The following is a 21461-nucleotide window of genomic DNA, read 5'->3' as shown; positions in this document are numbered from 1 at the left end:
ATAAAAAAAATATTAATATCAAAATTTTACATGTTAAAAAATATATTATAAAGTATTAATATATTAATTTTAATTTTTTAAAAATAATAATAATCAACAAAAAAAATCATTGTTTAAAACTAAAAGCACCAAGGTTAAAGATTAAAATGATATTTTATAAAATTAAAAGATTAAATTATAATCTAGTACAAAGTTAGAAAACTAAATGTACATTTTTTTAAAAAAATAGTAAATTAAGTTCAATTGACAATCATTATTAGATATAAGAAAGTGTTTTATATTTTTATACATTCATTATCATTTCCTTCCATAGGACATCAAAGAATTAAAAAAAGTACATCAAAGAATTAAAAAAAGTTAATAGGCATCTTAAACTCTAAAGTATTTCATAAATAAATCTTGAACTCTAAACTTTTAAAATATGTAAAAACTCATGTCAACTTTTAAATTTTGAGCGCATGAATTTTTACCATTAAGTTAAAGAAAATAGCCATTACTTTTAAGGGTTAAGATGAGTGTCACGTTAGTATACGACGGGTTTCACACCAACAAAAATAACAGCCGTTTTCTCTAATTTAACGGTGATATTTAAAGCATGCAGAATTAAAAAAATATAATATCCTTATAATACTAAAAAAATTGGAAAAGTTGGGTTTAAACCATTCAATCTAATTGAATGTTTTCGTACACAGTTAGTAATATACTTATCCATAATTTTTTCTATTTATAAAATTTAAACTTTTAACCTTGCTGATAGAAAATTGAGTTTAATCCATTCAATCTATCCATATGATTTGTTGGGAGTTTCAATGGCAAATAATGGAAAGAAGGTTAATTGAGCAGCCGTACTTTTCAAACCAACAAATGGAAATCTAATCTAATCAGAGAATAATTGCCATTTATCGTATTTGCTATATTAACGGGAAAATGATCCAAACATATCCCGGAATATATAAATGATAATTAAGTATCATAAAATGTGATAATTACTGGGGAGAATGGTAATAAGAGCTCTATGCAATTGAATATTTATCTATGCATAAGTGAATCAATAAACCTTTAGTTGTGTATAGTTAAACTTTCAAATGTACTGGGTCCTATTTTCTTTCTCTTCTAGAGGCTTTTACTGCCATTTCTCTAATTATTATTGGATGATTTGGACAAAAAAAAAATAAAAATCTTGTACCCATAAAATATAAATTAAATTTTTAAAAATTTAAAAATATGGTTAGTTCACATTGATATGTTTATCATTGAGAATTTAAAAATTTATAAAAGGTTTATCATTGAATACAATGATATATTATTAGCAAATATAATAAATAAGACATAATATAAAATATAATAAATATTACATTATTTACTTAATTTGATCCTATAATATAAGTTATATTTGCAAAAGCTTCTTTATTATTTAGCCCCTAAAAATTTGTTTGGTATTTTAATTTTTGGTGAAATAATATATTTGTCCTCATTAACTATTGTACGTTGGAAAATGTCTACTTTGATGGTATCTTTGATTAAAACAGAATAAAAAAATGCCTTTTTTTTCTGAAAATTTCTTTATCAATCAATTAAAGATTTAAAGTAGTCATTTTCTGCAGTGACATGGCCAAAGGTACGTAAATTTTTGATTTCCCCTTTGATTTAACTCACTAGAATATTAATCTCCACTTTGAGACAAGTTACAAGACAACAAAAGAAAAAAAAAAATTACAAACAGTTTCACACAAAAAAAAATTAATTACTAAAAGATCCATTAATAATTAAATTAAGTCCTTGACAAAATTATTAATAAATTTTATAATAATTAATTTTTTTATATACAACTTCAGCTTAATTCTCCTTACAAAGGACTCTGCATATACTGCGGCGGCCCTCAGAAAAATTCACCCATAACGTTTTTCTGTGTTCTTTTTTGTTTTTGGAGCTCAGAGTTTGGAACTTTGGATTGTCTTTCAAGCATTTGTGGAACTTCCAATGGCTCATATGCCTTCTATTGTGTTGTTCTATGTTTAATAATTGGCAGAGATTACTCAAATATGTTCAAAAGCAGAGCTTGTACTCTGGGTTAACTAAGCAAATCAATCAGCTAAACAATTACATTCCTTATAAACCAAGCAAATTAAAATATCCCAATTTCTTGAGATAAAACTAAGGGAAAAATTTTTACTCTCCCTTTAAAAAATATACAGTGCTGTTTTTAGGTATTAAATGTTCAAAAATATAAAACATATTTTTAGTTTTTCAATATGTAATTAATGAATTTTTTCTTTCAAAAATGCACTTAAATAAATCACTTAACCTTCATCTTTAAATAAGATACATTATTAAATATAGGTAGACATGGAAAGATGGTATTAATTGAAAGACAATTAACTAACTTATTATGGATGTAATTAGTTAAAAATGTCTTATATTTTTTAATTGAGGGAGCAACTTTTAAACACAACAATTATACAACTTTAACATAAACTAGTATAGCACTGACCATAAATATTATTCCTTTTGTCTCTATTTATAAGATACTTTTAATAATGATTCAATATTTTAAAATTTAAGATACTTTGGTGAAAATAAAATTTAGAGAAAATTAACTAACATATTGAGGGTGTAATTCAGTATCCCTCCTCATCATATTTTCTCTCTATCTAATACTCTTTCTTTTCTAAAATATAAGCAGTTTTCATGAAAAATTTGTACATTAATAAAGTTCTCATTCTCATAAAAATATGTATTACTTTCATTTTTTTCCCCTTAATTTTAATTATCAATGCATTTTATGATGAGTGAAAGATAACTTTACATAAAAATCTAAGTTAATAAATACAAGCCAAAAATGATAAATTTTTTTATATGTATTAGATTACTTATATTTAGAACCAAAATTAATTGAGAAAATGCTCATATTTTAAATCAAAGGGAATACTTCGCAAATTAGGTTATATTAAATGTAAGGTATTTTAAAAAATGTATACTTATGTTTTTGTTAAAAATAAGGTTACAAATTTTATTTAATAAACTTTATTAATATCCGTAATTTTAGAGACAAAAATTTTTATAAACAGAGATGAGAGTATTTTCGTTCCAACTCTCAAGTATGTTCTTCAGAATTCGAATTACATGGTGATGAACTAAATGGGCTGAACCAATCATGTGTGTTGTATCCCACTTGAAACCAAGACCAAACCTTAAGATCCACACAGACCGCACAATACTTGTTTATTAGGACAGGACTGCAGGAAAAACTGTGTAAAAAGATAACAACTCAGGTCATATCAGATCGTAAAAGGATTTTGCATTTTAAAGGTAGTTGACTAAAAATAAGAAAATTTAAATTGTCTTCAGAAACCTCATATGCAAGAGTGCATATATTAACTTTTCTGAACGATTATTCAATTTTTTATTGCTAACTTCTTAATTCTCCTAATAATTTTTGATAGATGATGACTTTTAAAGGAGTTATATATATTGAAGGAGTCAAAGAGCTCACATGATATCATACATACATATATACATATCATTCTCAATACACTATATGAGCCGTATCATTCACAAATTCCACATTTCACAATTAGTCAAGATTAAATTGTGAGTTTTAAACTTGATTCTTACATGTAGATTTAGAGATAATAATCACAACACACAATATCATCCCCATGTATATACATACATTTTGACATACATGTTAGCAGTGGTGAAGCCACATGATAGTGATCGGGGACAAATGCACCTTCTCACTTTAAAAATTATTATAAATGCAGTATATAAAATTTATAACTTTATACCTTTACTTTTAATATTTTGCACCCTCTAGATTAAATGAAAAATATTTGATCTCAAAAGCTTAATAAATATAAAATAGTTTAATGATTAATATAAGATATGAAAAGCATATTTATATAAAAGATCATATCAACTTATTTATTATAATTTTTAAGAAAAAAAATGTTAATCAATCTATTTATATTACTATATTTTAGCCTTATAGTATAATTATTTTTTAAAAAATATTAATTTTTTTATTAAATTACTTGCACCTGTTGTTTTTGAGTCTTGGCGCCGCCATTATATATTGGTAGGACACAAACAAGAGATAACACTTTCAAGGTGGCCATCATTATTTGAATAGACATGGTTACACAACAATGAAAAAGCATACATAAAGAAATAGAACCATGATTACCTCCTCCGTCTTTTTTCCCCCCAATGCAATGACTATTAATAAGTCCCATGTCTACAACATGCATGGGATGGCCAATCACTATAGTGCCCATAACCTCTATTTTTGTAGCATCATTGAAAACCACAATACTTGAAATTTTTTCTCATTTTTATTCCATCATTAAAAAATAACCAAATTTTCAAAAATTCAAACCTTAAGCTTCCTAAATTAATTTTAATTATATGGGACATTACAACCCTTATATAAGTTTGGAGACATGTTTGGACTTTAATAAGTCCTCGTACCCAACCTATTTAAACTTTTTCATATAAAAAGAAGAATTACAACCCTCACATTATAATAGGACGTAAACACATGTTTTTTGTGTGTAAGTATGTGCGATATCCTCAGCAATTGAAGCAATATTTATTGGCATCTGATATATATATATATATATATATATATCAAACCGAAATTTTCATTTTCTTAAATACGTTTCAACAAATGACAATAGTGTTTCAAGAATTTGCCTACACATTTTGAGGTGGAATTCATAATATGGGATGTTTTCAAAGGAGGGACATCAATCTATCCTTGAGAGAAGATATTCTCAAATACAATCACTTCACTTACCAAAAGTTGTAAGCATGCTCAGAGCCTTGTATTTTAGCTTCAACAACACCCTATCGTACAGCCTCATGATATTGAACCAACCATTCCAACTTTATTTTGCACTATCTCCATTGCACTTTATAAGAATTTTAAACAAGATTATGCATATCAACAAAGTTACATCCTTATTTTTTTAAATAAAAAATATAAATTTTTAAAAATACCATTTAATAAAACATGAGAGAGAGAGATTTTATCAAAAAGAGAGAGATAAAAAGATAATATACTAATAAGAAATGAAGTGTAATATTAGAAAAATATATCTAATAAACTTTAATATTAAGATACGAAATGACATTTAAAATTACCTCATAAAGTAGGACAGCTGCAAGAGTACTTCACAATTCCTGCAAGCATCAATAATTTACTATTGTGTCGCTTTACACAATCTTGGGTTTGAGTAAATTATTATAGATCTTATTGTTTAAAATACTTCAAAAAATAAGTATATGAGAGAGATTTAAATATTCTAACATATTTACGTCTCTTTTTGTAATTTTATATTATAGTTCAGTGGTCTCGCTCCCAACCCTCTTCCTTGTTGATTAGGAATTTTATATTGTAAGACATTTTTAAAATGTAGTAATCATGAACAGATTTGGATTGCACATGAAACAATAAAATAAAGATACTACCATTCCAATTCAGACAAAGTTTATAGTTCTGATTACAGAATTAATAAGCCAATCAACAAGGCACTAACATGGCAGTCACCTCAATTTCTTTGAGATTTATGATGAAAACCTCCTATTTATTACAGTAATTATTATTATTACTGCATATGATATGACTCATTGACTTTTTAACATCAGAAAGATAAATTGCTAATCATGATTCATGCCTAACAATGAAGAATTTGCGTTTCATTATGTACACAGTCCCCAAGAATCTTTCAATCATCGAACTAACTAACCTACCCATTACAAGATTACACTTTGGTGGAAGAAAAATTACCATTGTTCAGAAATGAGAAAGGTATATTTAACAGGCCAAACTTGGAAAAGAATGTGTAGAACTGTTTTGAGTAATCTCTTGTGTGAGCAAGTTGTGACAGTTGACTCCATGAGAGTACTTAGGTCTTATCTTAATGGGTTTTCGATAGACCAATAAGATGATTGAAAATCCAAACCCACTACACCACCAACAAACACAAGCACTTGTTTTGTTTTCTCAATACGTGCACGTGAAACCCCAATAATTTCTCATGCACTTGTGGGGTCTCTAATCCAGCCCTTCTTTTTTTGTTCTCATGCCAAAATCCATTCCTCAGAATCTCCCCCATTTCCCCTCTCTCTCTTCTCTCCCTTTTTCTTTGTGTGTCTCAATGTTTCTTCCTCCTTGTCTTCTTAATATCTTCGACCATTCCCTATCAATCTCCAGCAATGGCGATGGCAAGGGCAATGGCTTTTTCACCATTCTTTCTTTTCCTTGTTTCTCTTTGTCTCATCATTGCAAATGGCGTTCACTCTTTTGGTGAGAAGAAGACTCTCAAAGTGCAAAAGTTGCAGGCAAAACCGCAACTTGGTCCCCTAGGTTGTCTCCTCCCAGAATCAAGTAAGTTAGGATACATGAAAATAGGAAGCTCAAATTATTATAAGATGTTATCTTTGTTTTACTTTTGGATCTCTCATTTTTTTTATCGGAACTGTTTTGTACTTTACTATTAGGATCTAGGACTTCATCGTTCTCTCTCAGTGCTATTACAGGCTTAATTAAGTAATGAATTGGTTTATATGTTCTCTTGATTGTATTGTGTTCTATTCTATCAGTGATTTGATTCCTCTGATTTACATTCTAAGTCCATTGGATTTGAATTCCCAGGAAGGGAGAATGGAGCTATTGTAATGGAAATGAAGGACGGGGTTCGCTGCTCAACGAGAAAGCTTGATTGGAATAGGAGGCTTCAGAAACAGCTGGTGTTTGATAATCTTCGCGTACGTTGGATGCAAAACCGAATCAGAAAATCGGTCTCTGGTCATATTGAGGACGTTTCAGAAACCCAAGTTCCATTAACTTCTGGTATAGTTCTCCAAACTCTAAACTACATCGTTACAATGGGATTGGGTAAGCAGAACATGACAGTGATTGTTGACACTGGAAGCGACCTTACATGGGTCCAATGTGAACCTTGCAAGTCATGTTATGATCAACAAGGACCATTGCTCAAGCCTTCCACATCCCCTTCATATCAATCAGTTCTGTGCAACTCAACAACCTGTCAATCTCTTCTTCCTGCCACTGGAAATTCAGAAACATGTGAAAAAAACATACCAACTTGCAATTACATGGTTAACTATGGTGATGGGTCCTATAGTAATGGTGAACTAGGTATGGAGCACCTTAGTTTTGGAGGCATATCAATAAACAACTTTGTATTTGGTTGTGGTAAGAATAACAAAGGTTTGTTTGGAGGAACCTCAGGTCTGATGGGCTTGGGAAGAAGTAAACTCTCAGTGATCTCACAAACTGATCCTATATTTGGAGGAGTTTTCTCTTACTGTTTGCCAACAACAGAGGATGGAGCTTCTGGGTCATTAGTTATGGGTAATGAATCTTCAGTTTTCAAGAATGTCACTCCCATTGCTTACACTGGAATGGTTCCTAACCCACAGCTATCTACCTTTTATTTTCTGAATCTCACTGGCATTAATGTCGGTGGTGTTGCCCTTCAAGCTCCAAGTTTTGGCAGTCGTGGGGTAATAATTGACTCTGGAACAGTGATCACAAGGCTTGCTCCATCAGTCTACAAGGCTCTGAAGGCAGAGTTCTCCAAACAGTTTTCTGGTTTCCCTTCAGCACCAGGGTTTTCAATTTTGGATACATGTTATAATCTTACTGGGTATCAAGAAGTAAACATACCTACCATAAGAATGTATTTTGAGGATAATGCTGAGCTGAATGTGGATGTAACTGGCATACTCTACATGGTAAAAGAGGATGCTTCGCAAGTTTGTTTGGCCCTAGCAAGTCTTTCTGATGAATATGAAACTGGAATTATTGGGAATTATCAGCAGAAGAACCAGAGGATAGTATATGATATCAAACACTCAAAAGTGGGATTTGGAGGCGAGCCTTGCAGTTTCACATGAATGGAGCATTTCCTAAAGAATGTTTAAGGAAAAACTTAGGGAATGTTTGATATGGGAAGAGAAACATAATTCGTTTCTCTGACAAAAAAATTGAAAGATGTAATATTTTCATGCTGTTGTTATCTTCACCCAACAATTTTCTTTTTTATAATTATGTTTTCAAAAATACAAGGATTACTAATTTATTAAATTACTATATATTTTTAAATTTCATTCATTCTGCGTGACAAACAACTTGTAAGAAATTAAGCTATTGTAAAAGAATTGAAATGGGGGAAGGTAATCTATCCACATATGCAGCTTCAATCATTATAAAATGCTGGAAATGAAAATGGGATATTCTTTGTACACTAAAAGGGTGAAGAGGGAGGGGTTACTATGCAATTTGCATTTAAGATCTCACAACAGAATACAATCAATTGTGCTTCAAAGTTTAATTATGCAGTGAAAATCCCCCTTTTTCTTTTGACAAAGATAGAGTTCAATGTAGAGAAGCACTAGGGAAAACTCTATCCAGCAACATACAAGGCTTCTAAACTGAAACAATCAATGCTCGATAGGAACTCTATCTTCACCACAGCATGTGGATTTTCCAATTCTTAGAGCAAAACTTGACTTTCTATTTAACTGTCTAAATCTTCAAAACTTCTTAATGAGATCCAAGTGCCACTTGAACTCTTCCAAAATATTCATTTTCTTTTGAACAATGATATACTCAAGCACATTCAATCCATTGGATTAGGAAGCATGATTTGTCCATTTTCTGGTCTTACCCTCAGGGTGGGGGCAAAATGAGAGAGCAAGAAGCCATGGTCTGTTCAGAGGTTGAACTAAACATGGTCGCAAAGAATTCTCACTACACAGAGCAACAGAGCTTGGTATCAATGGAAGCTAAACTTAAGCAGAACGCTTGGTAACCTGTCAAAGGATATCTGCATACTCAGAAGAAAATATACTTGCTGTTAGACTAAGTTTCATGTTTGTTTCGAACTTTGTGATTTAAACTGTAGGCTCCTGTAAGCTGATCATTTAAACCAGTACCTGTAATCCATAACAAATTTTGATTTCTCAACTCTACCCAGTTGAAGAATAGTTTGCTTCCCATTCTCCTAGTCAGAGAACAAACAAGTCAGTTAAGCAGACTAAATAGTTTATTTGTATGAACAAACAAGTCAGTTAAACCCTTTAGAGCTGGCTTAAACATATAAACAGTTATACCTCCAAAGTCAGCTGGAAATTTTTTACCGATCTTTGGATTCTAAGTCCTGCTCTTCCTTTATCTTTAAAGTCAAGTTCAAATTGTTTTGAAGTCTGCAGGAAAGTAATAGCAATTTGTTAAGTCCAGATGCCTAGTGTTATAAGAAATTTTGAAAGGAAGCATCCCACTTAGGTTCTTGTCTTACTTTGTTGTAAAGTGGAACCCTTGAGAACAATTGATGGACTTTGTCTAACTTTCCCTCCCAATCCATGGGTAGTCCTTTGATATGTTGAACCTGGAAGACAAAGAAGTCAAAAGCAAACACTCCATTTATATAAAACATCAAGTGGTGTATAAGACAAGCTAAGTGAATTTGTGGGCATAATACATGCAAAGATATGGTGATAGTACGGATTTAAAAACCATAAACAATCTGAAGGTAACCTGAGCTGTGCTCTTTAGTGACATAGATTGATGCTTGGGTACATATGCCCTCATACTTCTGTAACTTCCTGTACATGTTGCTGCTGTAGGTATAAACCTGCAAAGACAAATAAATCCTGAAATGGGTAGAGGATAATGTCACTCAGTGGGGAATTGAGGAAGATTGAAATATCGACTTACATCACAACGGCAAGAGGTGGTTTTGACTGTTTATCATGCAAATTATGATGAAATCCCTGCTTTGAAAAAAACAAAAAATACTATTAGTGAAATTTATGGTACGTAAACTTTCCGCTAAACAGTTTAAAGGAATCCTGTGCACGTAGGTGGCAAAAATCTGAACCTGATCCCAAATACGGTATTTTGAACCCAGGAGGTTTGCTGTTACTGTTCCAAGGAAACTATCATCTGAATTGGACAAGAGACCTTTTACATTGTGAGCCACAATGAACTGAGATCTCCCATTCCGCCTCTTGTGATAAGCGACAGCGAGTTTCCTATTCTGGCGACCTTGACCTTCCTGTAATTTCAAGACTAAGTCAAGGTTTTTCCCCCCAAAAAATAAAAAAAACCAACTTTATTACAATATTATGCAATAACGACTATAAATCATTGTTTAACAACTTTATTTGACACAACGAATTATAAAGCACGTTAGTACATATATAAATGTCTGCTTACAAATCCTAGCCTTGTCAGTGAAGTTCTTGCTCCTTGTTACAGTATAAAAGGATGCTAAGACATAAGAAATATAACAGTTGCCACTTCAATCCATAGATATCAGCTTCTAAGAGGGGAGAAAATGGAATTATTCTTAAGTCCAATCTTTAGTTTTCACCCTCCAAAGCTAAATTGCCAGAGATACGTCTACTATTGCCTTATGCATGTATTCAAGAGTAATTCTAAACAGGCAATTTTTCTAAGGTTGAATGATGTGAAAGATAAAGTTCATCTAGTTTGTTGCAAAAGTCACAGAAATGTTTGTCTTACATAAGTATAAAGCGAAAACATAGTGCCCCCGGATAGTCCTTCTGGTTTTGCTTCCTTTACAATAAGACACGTACACCTTCCAATATCTATAGGCAACGATCTACAGATCAAAGACCTGAACGAACAATCAACATATTTTAATCTACTTCGAACTGGAAATGAAAAATTTGCAGAGTGTAAGACATTAACAGAAGAACAGTGAAGAATTTTACTAACTTATTGGGCAACGTTGACCAGGAAGAAGCTGGGGCTGCCTCTGAATCAGAGTAATCCCAAATCTTTAAAGAGCTCATATTTTCAAAATGCACATTATCCCATATCTTGGACCCAAAAGCCTTTTCAGGTTCGTTCATCTGCATACAAAACTGAAGCGAGTTCGGCTTCAAAATCCTATCTGTGCACAAAGACTTGGACTTTGAGAAATGTTTGGGCAAAGAAGAAGGCCCATTCGTAGGCACTGCATTTTCCTTGTCACAAAACAGAGTTGCATCTTTCCTCTTGGGCGTGACATTCTCTTTATTATCAGTTGCAACTTTTCGGTGCGTGAAATCTTCACATTTGTCGCATTTGGAGGCTAAGCGGACACTATCACTGCAACTGCGACTGTGCCGGAATTCAGTGAGGGGATTGACGTAGAGAGAATTGTATGACTGACCTAAAATGGAGGATTTTTTGCATCCATCCGACATGGCTGATAAAGGAAGGAACAAACCTTGTAGGATTTTGCAAGAAAGAAATTTAAGCTCTTGATAGAAACTGGGTCTGGGTGGTTTTGGGAAAGAGATAACAAGACTAGGATTTGAATTTAAATACGAGAATGATGATTTTAATGTCATCCTGCTCATGAGCCATTGTTCAGTGGTTCCACTCAGAGTCAGAGACCCATTTGAATATGTGGGTCCACTTCAGATTGAAATCTTAAGCGTTGTAGGGTTCCTGGGCTGAGATCAGGCTCACTGAATATTGTGATGCTCGCTTTGTGCGATGTACTGGATCGTAAGCTGTTTGAATTTGAAATTGTTTGTCGTAAACGGACTAATGTTGTGGGGTCGGTTATCGTTTGGACGCTTGTCAGAAGTCGTATATTTGGGTTTTGTTAAGACAAGAACTAACGGTAACTATTCAAAAAAAGAAAAAATAATACCCCCCTCATTTTAAGTTATGAAATACTTTAAAAAAAAATTATTTTAAAATATAAGATATTTTAAATAGATTAGAATTTTATAATTAATTTTAATATTATCATTTCTCCCTTTATAATTAATTTTATCCTTTTTTTAATATATTAAATGATGGGTGTTTTTAGAAGTTTATATTTTTGTTTTGAAAAAAATAAAGTTAAGTGTATTTAATAAAATTTATTGATATATAAAATTTTATCTAAAAGTTTCTTATAATTTAAGATGAAAAATACTCTTTTATTTTGGTAAAAGGTCAAATGATATCGTTAATAATAAAAAGTCTTACAAGTTAAAATAAAGTAGAAAATGATAATAAAAAAACAAAAGGTCAACAAGCCACTGAGTCTTTGTTTGTATAAGGAATCAGAGTTGAAACACTTAATGCCTCGTTTGGTATGATAAAAATAATTTTGATGAAAATGAATATGGATATAGAAGTGACAATGAAATTTAAAAATATGTTTGGTATGTTTATGGAATCTTGATATAATTTTTTTCAACAATATATATTTATTATATTAAAAGATCAAAATACCCTTACTAAAAAACTCCAAATTGACAAAACTATCCTCCAGCCCCACCATTGGAGACACCATCCTCGATAGCAAAGTTATTCATTGAAGATCTGGTTGGAGATTTGATTGCCACAAAGAACTCATCAACTAAGAAGTAGATTTCATAAGAAAAAAAAATTATATGGGAATCAACTTTTATCAAATCCAAAGATTGTGCCCTTGTAAAACTAGAAGAGTCAAAATCTCATAATCGGACCTTCAAGCTTGAAAAGCACCGGTGATGATTTCTTTCATGAACACCTTCCCTCAAGAGCAAATTAGGATGCAACTTTTCTTTTCTATTCCTTGGCAGATTACCTACTTCAGGAATGCTCCCATAAATCAAGTGTACATCAAATATTCGAATCTAACAACTACAAACCAAGATCAGAACACCAAAATTAATTTAACCAAATCAAGCAAAAGATTGAAGATCCAGAAGATGGAGGAGAGAGAAGATCGAACCAATACTCATGCCTTTAAGGATTCATCGATCTTACCATTGCTAACGATGATAGAGGTCAGAGGCTTGTATCAGAGATGAAGGTCTTGTATTTTCAAAAATCACAAAGGAGAGACATTTCATTAATGAAAGCCAAAAAGCTTGAAATGAAGACCCTTATTTATTTGTTTTAGGTGGCATACACATGTTTACTTGTTGTCAGAAAAGAAGACACAAAAGAAGACAACTTGATTCATCGTCGTCATTTGCATATTTAAGGAAGGTGGTATGAGATTGGAGGAGATTGATGTGGTGAAGAATGAACGAGATCATCGTTGCTGATAAAGAGGAAGCAACCATGTGTCATAGCTAAGAAAGTCACCAAAAGTGGACAAGAGGTTGCCGTTGTTAAGGTTGTAATATCCTCCACCTTCTAATCCCATAATTAAAACCAAGTCTCAAGTAATTAGAGAATGGGATTATAGTATTTAACAAAATACTAAGTTTTCAATGATTAGCAAAATGGGAACCCTAAATTTACAAAACCAAAATCATTTTCAAAGTCTTGTAACTTGACAAATCAGAGTTCACAAATATGTGGAAGTATGGGAATATTACATAAGTGAGTGCATTTGTTTAAGAATTTAAAACAAGAGAGTTTTTGAAAAATTTTAAGGCGTGCGCTACGACTCATTGAACATGCATCGTGGCGTGTTTGCCTCTATGACACACGCCGCGGCTCGTGGCATTATGTGTCGCGGCACAATTGCACAAATGTTGACAGTAAATTCTGCTGTCAATTTGACAGCATTAGGGCCAACTTTCGACGTGTCCTAAATCTCCATCCGACGTCTGAATGATGTGAACTAGGCTTCTATAGAAAGCTCTTTTTGAACTCTAAATAATGGCATTGGTCATAGATTCAAATTCTTCGTAAAATAAAAATTGGACACACTTTTCAAAACTTACATTTTTATAACAATTTTCACAAAATCAAGTGTCCAAACCAAATGTCAAAGGCCAATAGCCACCGATACCAATTTGATCACATACAAATCATTAAAACTAACTTGTGTAATGCACCATATCAAATGAAATACTCTCAGATTAAATTTTCACTACTCAACTCTTTAAACTCAAAAACATAAAAAGGGAGAGTTTACCATAATTTTCATCAAGTTCTCCAAATCATTTTATAATATGCTCTACTCTTACTTACATTAGTATTTTGGCTCTATCACAATAACACATATTCATCAACTCACTCCCTAGGGCTCAAAATATACTTACAATTTACAATTCACATAATGCAAGTAAGGAACAAATGAGAATTCCTAATTGACAATTGAAATTATCATGCACATATAATTACTTAGAATAAAGAGGCTTACTACAAAAGGATCGCAATTTTAAGCTTCTAGGTGTTTTCCTCTATCCACATCTCTTGAGCTATTCTCCGTAATATTAAAAATAGTGAAGTGAGTACAACCACTCAATAACTAAGGTTTGACTAATGTAATGAGCATCCTAAATTAGGACTTAATCATCATACTAACCATCATACTAATCATGGTTAATCAAGGACTAACCCAAATGGATTATCCAATACGAGATTAACCCAAATGAATTCTTAACATGTATTTTTTTTTCAAACTATTTAATATAAAGGAATCTCAAGTCTTTAAAATATTTTAAAAACTCATATAATTTAATTAAACATATGCGAAAGCATGATAATAACTATTTTTACTTGCACAAATATTTTGGCCCGTAATTATATCACAAGCATCAAACCACATTCCCTAAGGCCCAAAATACATTTCCCCCAACACAAAACCCATAATGCAAGTGGATTAAGAATATATTATCCTAGTTGGCAATATCATAAACTAAATACACATATCAAATAAAAGGAGAGAGGCCTACAGAAGTGATTATTATCACTTGGCCTAATGCTCCTTTCCTCTGTTCTTCTCAAATAAGCTAGCTCCTGTAATATGTTAAAAGAGAGGGATGAGTACAACCACTCAGTAACCAAGGTACATCTAAGTTATACAAATACATGATAATTAATCATGATTGCAAGTGGCCAATAAATTAATTAAAGTGATCATTCAAACAATCACATTAATAACATGTTAATCACATTAACATTTAACTCATGTGAATAATTTCAAAAATAAAGTCAAGTACAAAATTTGCACAAATAACCACATATACATTATTCGCATAATTACTACATGTTCTCATTTCTACAATTACAATCATATTCTCAACATAGCCATCAATCACTAAAATGGCATGATAATAATAATATGCATGATCGATCTCTTCCTTATATCCCCCCTTATTTCCTCTGACATGAAATCTGTGGGCCAACAACCGAAAGGGATCGTCCATGTGGTGAGACTACCCCAAGGCCTTAATCATATCATGAGGGGCTACCAGGCCAAGGTTACCTTACTCACTTATGAACACGGTTTCCCCCAAATCATACACTATGGGGTGTCATACCCAAAACTAGCTCTACCCAAAACTCCAGGTGTAGGGTCAAGTCCCTTAATAGGAACAATGCTACAATACCTTACAAGGTAAGTAGCGGTTATAACCCCTAGGATTATTGGTTAATAGGCAAGTACCATATGGATTTTGTGTAATCGCTAACTCCTTCACTAAGGCAAATTCCCGCCATATGATCATGCTCATGAGAAAATGCATTTCAAAAAATAATATATATATATATATATATATTTTAAAATTATCCCACATGCTCATCAACTTTCATCACTGTGCATTATCCACAACTTATAACTAAGGGTGTACACATAATCATCAACCATCAATCTCATTACTCACAAGTCATAAAGTCTCAACAAAGTCACATGCGTTACAAACAACTATTTCAGATTTAGATATATATATATATATATTCTTTTATTTCACTAACATAATTAATTAACATACAAATGTATAAAATAGATTTTCCCCGATTACCTCAACTTTTGAGAGGTCAAAGGTTACCCCTCAAGTTACAACACTTTCAAAGCTTTCCAAAGCTTGAATGGTGTCAAAAGAAAATTAATCTATAATTGATTATATCCCAATGTGTCAATAATATTATTAACACAATTTTCATTCATACTCTAACACCTAAGTATGTATTTTATTTTATTTTATATTTATTTTATATATATATATATATTAAGAATTTAGTCTTAGTCTCTTGAATTCTAAAATTTAATTTCATGTATTTAAACCTATCTACTTGGTTCAATAGTCTCCTTCACAATAATTTCATTCAAATAATTTTTAATATCAAAATTTCTCTTTTTATTCCAAAAATTCGCACATAAAAATACCCAAAAATTGCAAACTTGATTTCAAGCCTAGAATCATTATTCTATAGCCATAATAATTTATTTCTCATCTCAAATAATCATCTAAATATCAACAAATTAATTTATATTTTCAGATTTAACCAAAAATCTACCCATAGGAATCTAGGGATAAACTCAAATGCCTCAAATTCCAATTCTATTAATAAAATAATACTTTAGAATATTTATTACACTACTAACAACCTCAACAACCAGATTTTCTCATCAAAAATTCATCCATCTTTCAAACCCTAGGTTTTCTAAAATTTCAGAATCTGCAGCTCAAAGGGAAAAACGACTAAAAAAAAGTTTAGAACACTTACCTAGTCTTAGAATACTTAAAATCTCATCTGAAGTATCCTATTATGAAGCTTCACCTTCTAAATCAGTCAGCCTCTCTGTCATGCGGTGTCGCTCTCGCTCTCTTTGTGTGGATGGAGGAACGGAAAGGAAGAGGAGAATGAAAAGCCAGAAGTCTTTGGCTTGTTTTATTTTAAAATGGTGTGGGTCCCACATAATAATTCACACTCCTACTTTCTCTTCTTTGTTTTCTTCAATGCACACACATGAACGTCCGCCTCCCTTTTCTCATTTTTTTAATTTATTTAATATTCCTTCTTTCTTTTCTTATTTATTTATTATCTTTTTTTATACCTTACACGCACATGTGGAGAAGGAAACAAAAGAAAGTGAGTGGGAAAAACGGTTTGTCTCTTTCTCCTTTTTTTTTTATCATATCAAACACACACACTCACAATAAACTGTCCTCATCCCCCTTTTTATTTTATTTTTTTATTTTACATATCCCTTTTCTCTTTTATTAATAATAATAATAATTCTATTTTTTTAAAAAAATCATAACTTAAAATTTAGATTTATACTAAATTAAATCTAATAATAATCTTCTTACTAATTTGCTTACCTCTAAATATTTTTTTAAAATTTCTATTAATTCAAATTAACTATTAAAATTTAAATTGGGATGTTACAACTAACCCATACTGATGCATGTTAATTAGTTTAAATTACAAGTGGCAAATAATATCAATACTTTAAACCGTGTAACACATTTGAGAATCTATGTTCACACTTCCACGTATAATAGTACATACTTGGGAATAAAACTTTTCAACAATCTTCACATCCCAGAAAGTTTGTCAGACAATACAATCACACATAATCAGGAGTAATTATTACTCAATTTATGACTATCATTATTAGAGTCACAACACAGGCAACCATGTGCCCTTTACTCACTACATGCATGATCATACCTCCCTTATATTCTCTTTATTCTTTTGACATGAAATCGTACACTATAATACAATAGGATAGTCTATATTTCATGACTTCCCTAGCCTAAACACTTGTGAGGGATTACCCGGCCAAGACGCATCCAACTCACTTATAGAATACGATTTTTCCCATTTCTCACACTATGAGGTGTCATATACCCTAGACTAGCTTTCTCATTAAACCAGTAGATAGCTAGCTAGGTTCAATCAGTAGGATAGCTAGCTATATTATCCCTCATTGAACAAGTAGGATAATATAGATATAATCAATTAGGTAAACCATCACATAGATGGGCCTTACCACATGAATTTTATCATTTACTCTCCTTCCTAAGCGAACTCCTGTCTCTCAAGATCATGCAATGTACATTCATGTCATAACTCACACTTTATACAATTCATAGAACTTCACATTATCAACTTCATTGAACTTCATTATTACACAAATTATTGGACTTCTTAAACACAATTTTATGAAACTTTAAACCAAATAAGTCATTAAACTCTAATTTCACAATCATTGTACTTCACACTTTCAAAATCATTGAACTCTACTATGTTAAACATCATTGAACTTCTCATAAACAAAAATTCATGTTACTTCTCAAATCACAAAGTCATTGAACTCCTAATAACATAATATGAAAATTCACCAATATTGTTCTAATTTTTTTTTACATTATAAGACATAAAACTCACAAAATCGATCTAACAAATTTTCTAACAAATCAAGTCATACTTGCATTTCATTTTAATTTACACATTTCAATGATCAATCATAAATTCATAAACTAATAAACACACAAAAGTATAAAATAAAATTTTTTTGGTTACCTCAAACCTTTAAGAAGTCAAAGTTTTCACCATCAATTACTCACTTTCAAAGCTTTCAAGAAGCTTGAATGGTGCTAATGGTAGTTACTCTACAAGCATTTACCATGCAAAATATCAATATCTATATTTGAGCTATTTTTCACTAATATTTTATCATTTCTTAATACCCAAGATTTATTCTTAACTTATTTAAAAGTACCCATAAGGCTTTTTAGCTTCCTTTAACCCTCATTAATAATATTGAGCTCTTAAATGATCATTAATGAAACTGCATTGTTCCCAACCACTATATTTATGAGAATTTTCAGACATTTAATGTCCTCTAACTATCAATCATCATAAAACCATAAATACCAAGTTTACTTAGCTCAATTTACTCCTATTAACTCTATTTAAGTCAATGAGTTCGGACATATAGCTTCTATAGATAAAAAATCACCATTATTAATCAAACACTAACCTCTACCATTAAGAAAATGGAAGAAGAGAGGAAGATTTAAGTAGAAAAACTTACCTTTGATGTTTAGGAGCTCCAAAATACTCATAATATTCAATTTTTTTCGAGCCCTAGCACTGCTCTCTCACTGCTCTTTTGTTTCTTCATTTCTTTTCTTCTTTGATATATCAAATTCATGACCTATTTCAGCAAAAAAATAACCATGCACCGCATCGCATAGCACAAAGAGCCTCTTCCAGGCGTGTTATCATGCTTGCATCGCGGTAGCCCATCCACAAGCCGCAGTGCGTGGCACAAAATTACTTTATTTAAAAATTCTTCCTCTTCCATTCTCAAGTGACCTGATTCTCTTTCGAACCCATGTTTAGAACTAAAATTGAGACCAAACATGCCCGTTAGCCTTTCTGGCCACACATCTCACTAATACTTTTAATTAGTCTATTTAAACTTAATTAATTTTAATTTAAAATTGAGAATGTTACACAGGTCACCGAAGGTCGTTGATAAGAGGCACTGTCATTCAACCATAGGAAATTGATGAGAGAGGGGAAAGTAAAAATGAAATCAATAAAGATGAAATTTGAAAACTAAAGTTTTTTTTTATGGAAATCAATTCCATCAATTTTGATGGAAATGAACTCCATGTGAAAACTCAATTCAATATGATTTTAGCCAACCAAACAAGATAAATTTTTAATTTTATTTCCATATCCATTTCTGCCCTCCGAATTCCATGATACCAAACGTGCCCTAAATAGTTGAAATATGTTGAATGAGATGCTATTAACAATTTATGTGACTCTAGTCAGAATAAAAGCACATTTATGATGATGGATCGGGTCTCCAAATTGATGACTTGAATGTTGAGAGATGTCCCTGAGATTTTGTATCCAAAAAAGAATTGATCACAAACAAGCAAGCCCGAAATATTGAAGATCTAAATGATTGGAATTTTGGATCAGAATTTTGCACAACTCTTCACTATAGAGCAGTGGAAGCTCCACAACTAGTGAGTCGTTTTTTATATTTGATAATTCAGATTTTTCATTGATCTTGTGAGATACTCCCTCAGTTTCTATATATGAAAAGTTTTTTAGAATCTTTTTTAGTTTATAAATATAAAAGGTTATTAATATATTTTTTAATAAATGGATCATCATTCCCTTATTACATTGAAAATGAAAAAAGAAAAGTAATTATATATTTACCTTAAAAAATTTATTTTTTATTTACAATAATTAGAGGTAAAATTGAAATATTGCTATACTTTTAAGTAGATAACTAACTTTTAATAGTTTGTAAAATTTAATAAAAAATATCTTATATATAGGGATGAAGGGAGTATGTTATTTTTTTTTATATGTAATACTCACTTGTCTCTATCACAAGACATTGAAAAAAAAATAGTTAAGTTTAAGTCATTAATTTTAAATGAAAATATAATAGACTTTTAATTTTACACATCAAAATGAAAAATTTTTAAATTTGTATTACATTCTTTATCATATTTAATGAGTTTAAATAGGATAATATTAGAAATATGTAACTAATACCTCATCAAGTGTCCATAATGGATATTAAACATGGCTTTAAATTAATATTTTTTTATTTTATGTTTTTAAATAACTATAAATTTAAGGTGAAGATAATATTTAATTATTACTTTTTTAAAAAACAAATTTATTGTTTACAAAATTATACATTTAGAACATTAAAAATAAGAAAATGATTAACATTATATGAAGATATCATAAAATCGGGAAATTATTAAACAACATCAACAATACTCACTTACAAATTCTTGTTTGATTAAATTCGTGATGATAATTAAATGTCTACTTCAACTATCTGTTTGTAATTAAATGTAGATGTCAAACCAACATTTACGAACTCTTCTACGGTTCTAGTATTTCAGAGTTAGTACGCAGTGAGTTAACAACCATTCCATATTTGGTTATCATGATTAACGTTTTCTATTTCTTATTTGTAATTATAATCATTATTCGATAATATTTATATTCTTCTCATTTAAAATTTTAAAATTATGATATCTGAATTATCTGACTCAAAACTGTAACTTACATTTACATCAAATCTAAGATGAACTGTCATGTTCAAGGCAATATATCTCCTTGCACTTCTTGACGTTCTACTGATGTTAATATTTTTGTTTTTTTGTTTAATAGAAACTGAAACTGCATTTACAACTAATAAAAAAAAACTTGGCCAAAAAAAAAAACACAACTAATAAAAAAACAACAATCTCAATATATAAAATTACACATTACCTTCTCATCATCCAACTCCTTATAAAAGGTGGGAGATGATCAAAAGTACAAAAATTATTATGAATATCATGCATGGGAGAGCTTAGCAAGGCAATGAGCATATATTGGATAGCTTCCCTGCACAATCCCTTCCGAAGAAGGATCTCACTAATTCAATGATGTCACTAAACAGTTAGTTGGCTTTGACTCCTCCTATAGTAATACAAATGGCTTCAGCATAGTCGAAGTGAACTTCAACTCTAGGCAATCCCATTTGCAGACATAAATTGAGGCCTTCAATAACTGCAATCACTTTAACTATAACCAGCAGAAAATCACTAGTTTTATGAACAAAACCTCTTACCCATTTAGCCTTATTGTCCCTTATACCCCCCCCAAAAAAAAAAACCTGTTCTATCATTGGCAAGAAAGGACCCACCAAAATCCAGACAAAAGCGGCCCTCATTAGGGGGGTTACACTTTGTCCTAGCATGGG

At 31.1% G+C, this 21461-nt stretch overlaps 2 protein-coding genes across 3 annotated transcripts; one reads left to right on the top strand and one right to left on the bottom strand.

Annotated features, from left to right (window-relative positions):
- The first annotated feature begins 6082 nt into the window (after positions 1-6082).
- LOC129287548 (aspartyl protease family protein At5g10770) lies at positions 6083-8143 on the top strand. Its single transcript, XM_054923751.1, has 2 exons — positions 6083-6391; positions 6659-8143. Exons 1-2 carry the CDS (start codon positions 6220-6222, stop codon positions 7924-7926), a joined length of 1440 nt encoding a protein of 479 aa, XP_054779726.1. The 5' UTR covers positions 6083-6219; the 3' UTR covers positions 7927-8143.
- Positions 8144-8255: 112 nt separating this feature from the next.
- Positions 8256-11489, bottom strand: LOC129287549 (tubby-like protein 8). 2 transcript variants are annotated; one of them, XM_054923752.1, is made up of 9 exons: positions 10775-11489; positions 10559-10673; positions 9912-10088; positions 9749-9804; positions 9569-9665; positions 9330-9419; positions 9145-9237; positions 8968-9035; positions 8256-8858 (listed from the first exon to the last, which is right to left on the bottom strand). In XM_054923752.1, the coding sequence occupies exons 1-9, from the start codon at positions 11401-11403 to the stop codon at positions 8783-8785; spliced, it is 1401 nt and encodes a 466-aa protein (XP_054779727.1). In that variant the 5' UTR covers positions 11404-11489; the 3' UTR covers positions 8256-8782. The 2 variants fall into 2 exon arrangements, with proteins under 2 accessions (XP_054779727.1, XP_054779728.1); XM_054923753.1 differs by having other exon boundaries at positions 8968-9032.
- Between the last annotated feature and the right edge of the window lie 9972 nt (positions 11490-21461).

The sequence above is a fragment of the Prosopis cineraria genome, unplaced genomic scaffold (assembly GCF_029017545.1).
Source record: "Prosopis cineraria cultivar Desert tree isolate PC_DT_omini unplaced genomic scaffold, ASM2901754v1 PC12, whole genome shotgun sequence".
In the NCBI taxonomy this organism is placed as follows: domain Eukaryota; kingdom Viridiplantae; phylum Streptophyta; class Magnoliopsida; order Fabales; family Fabaceae; genus Prosopis; species Prosopis cineraria.
Note: the sequence above shows the minus strand (reverse complement) of the source record. Positions and strands in the feature narration are given on the sequence as shown.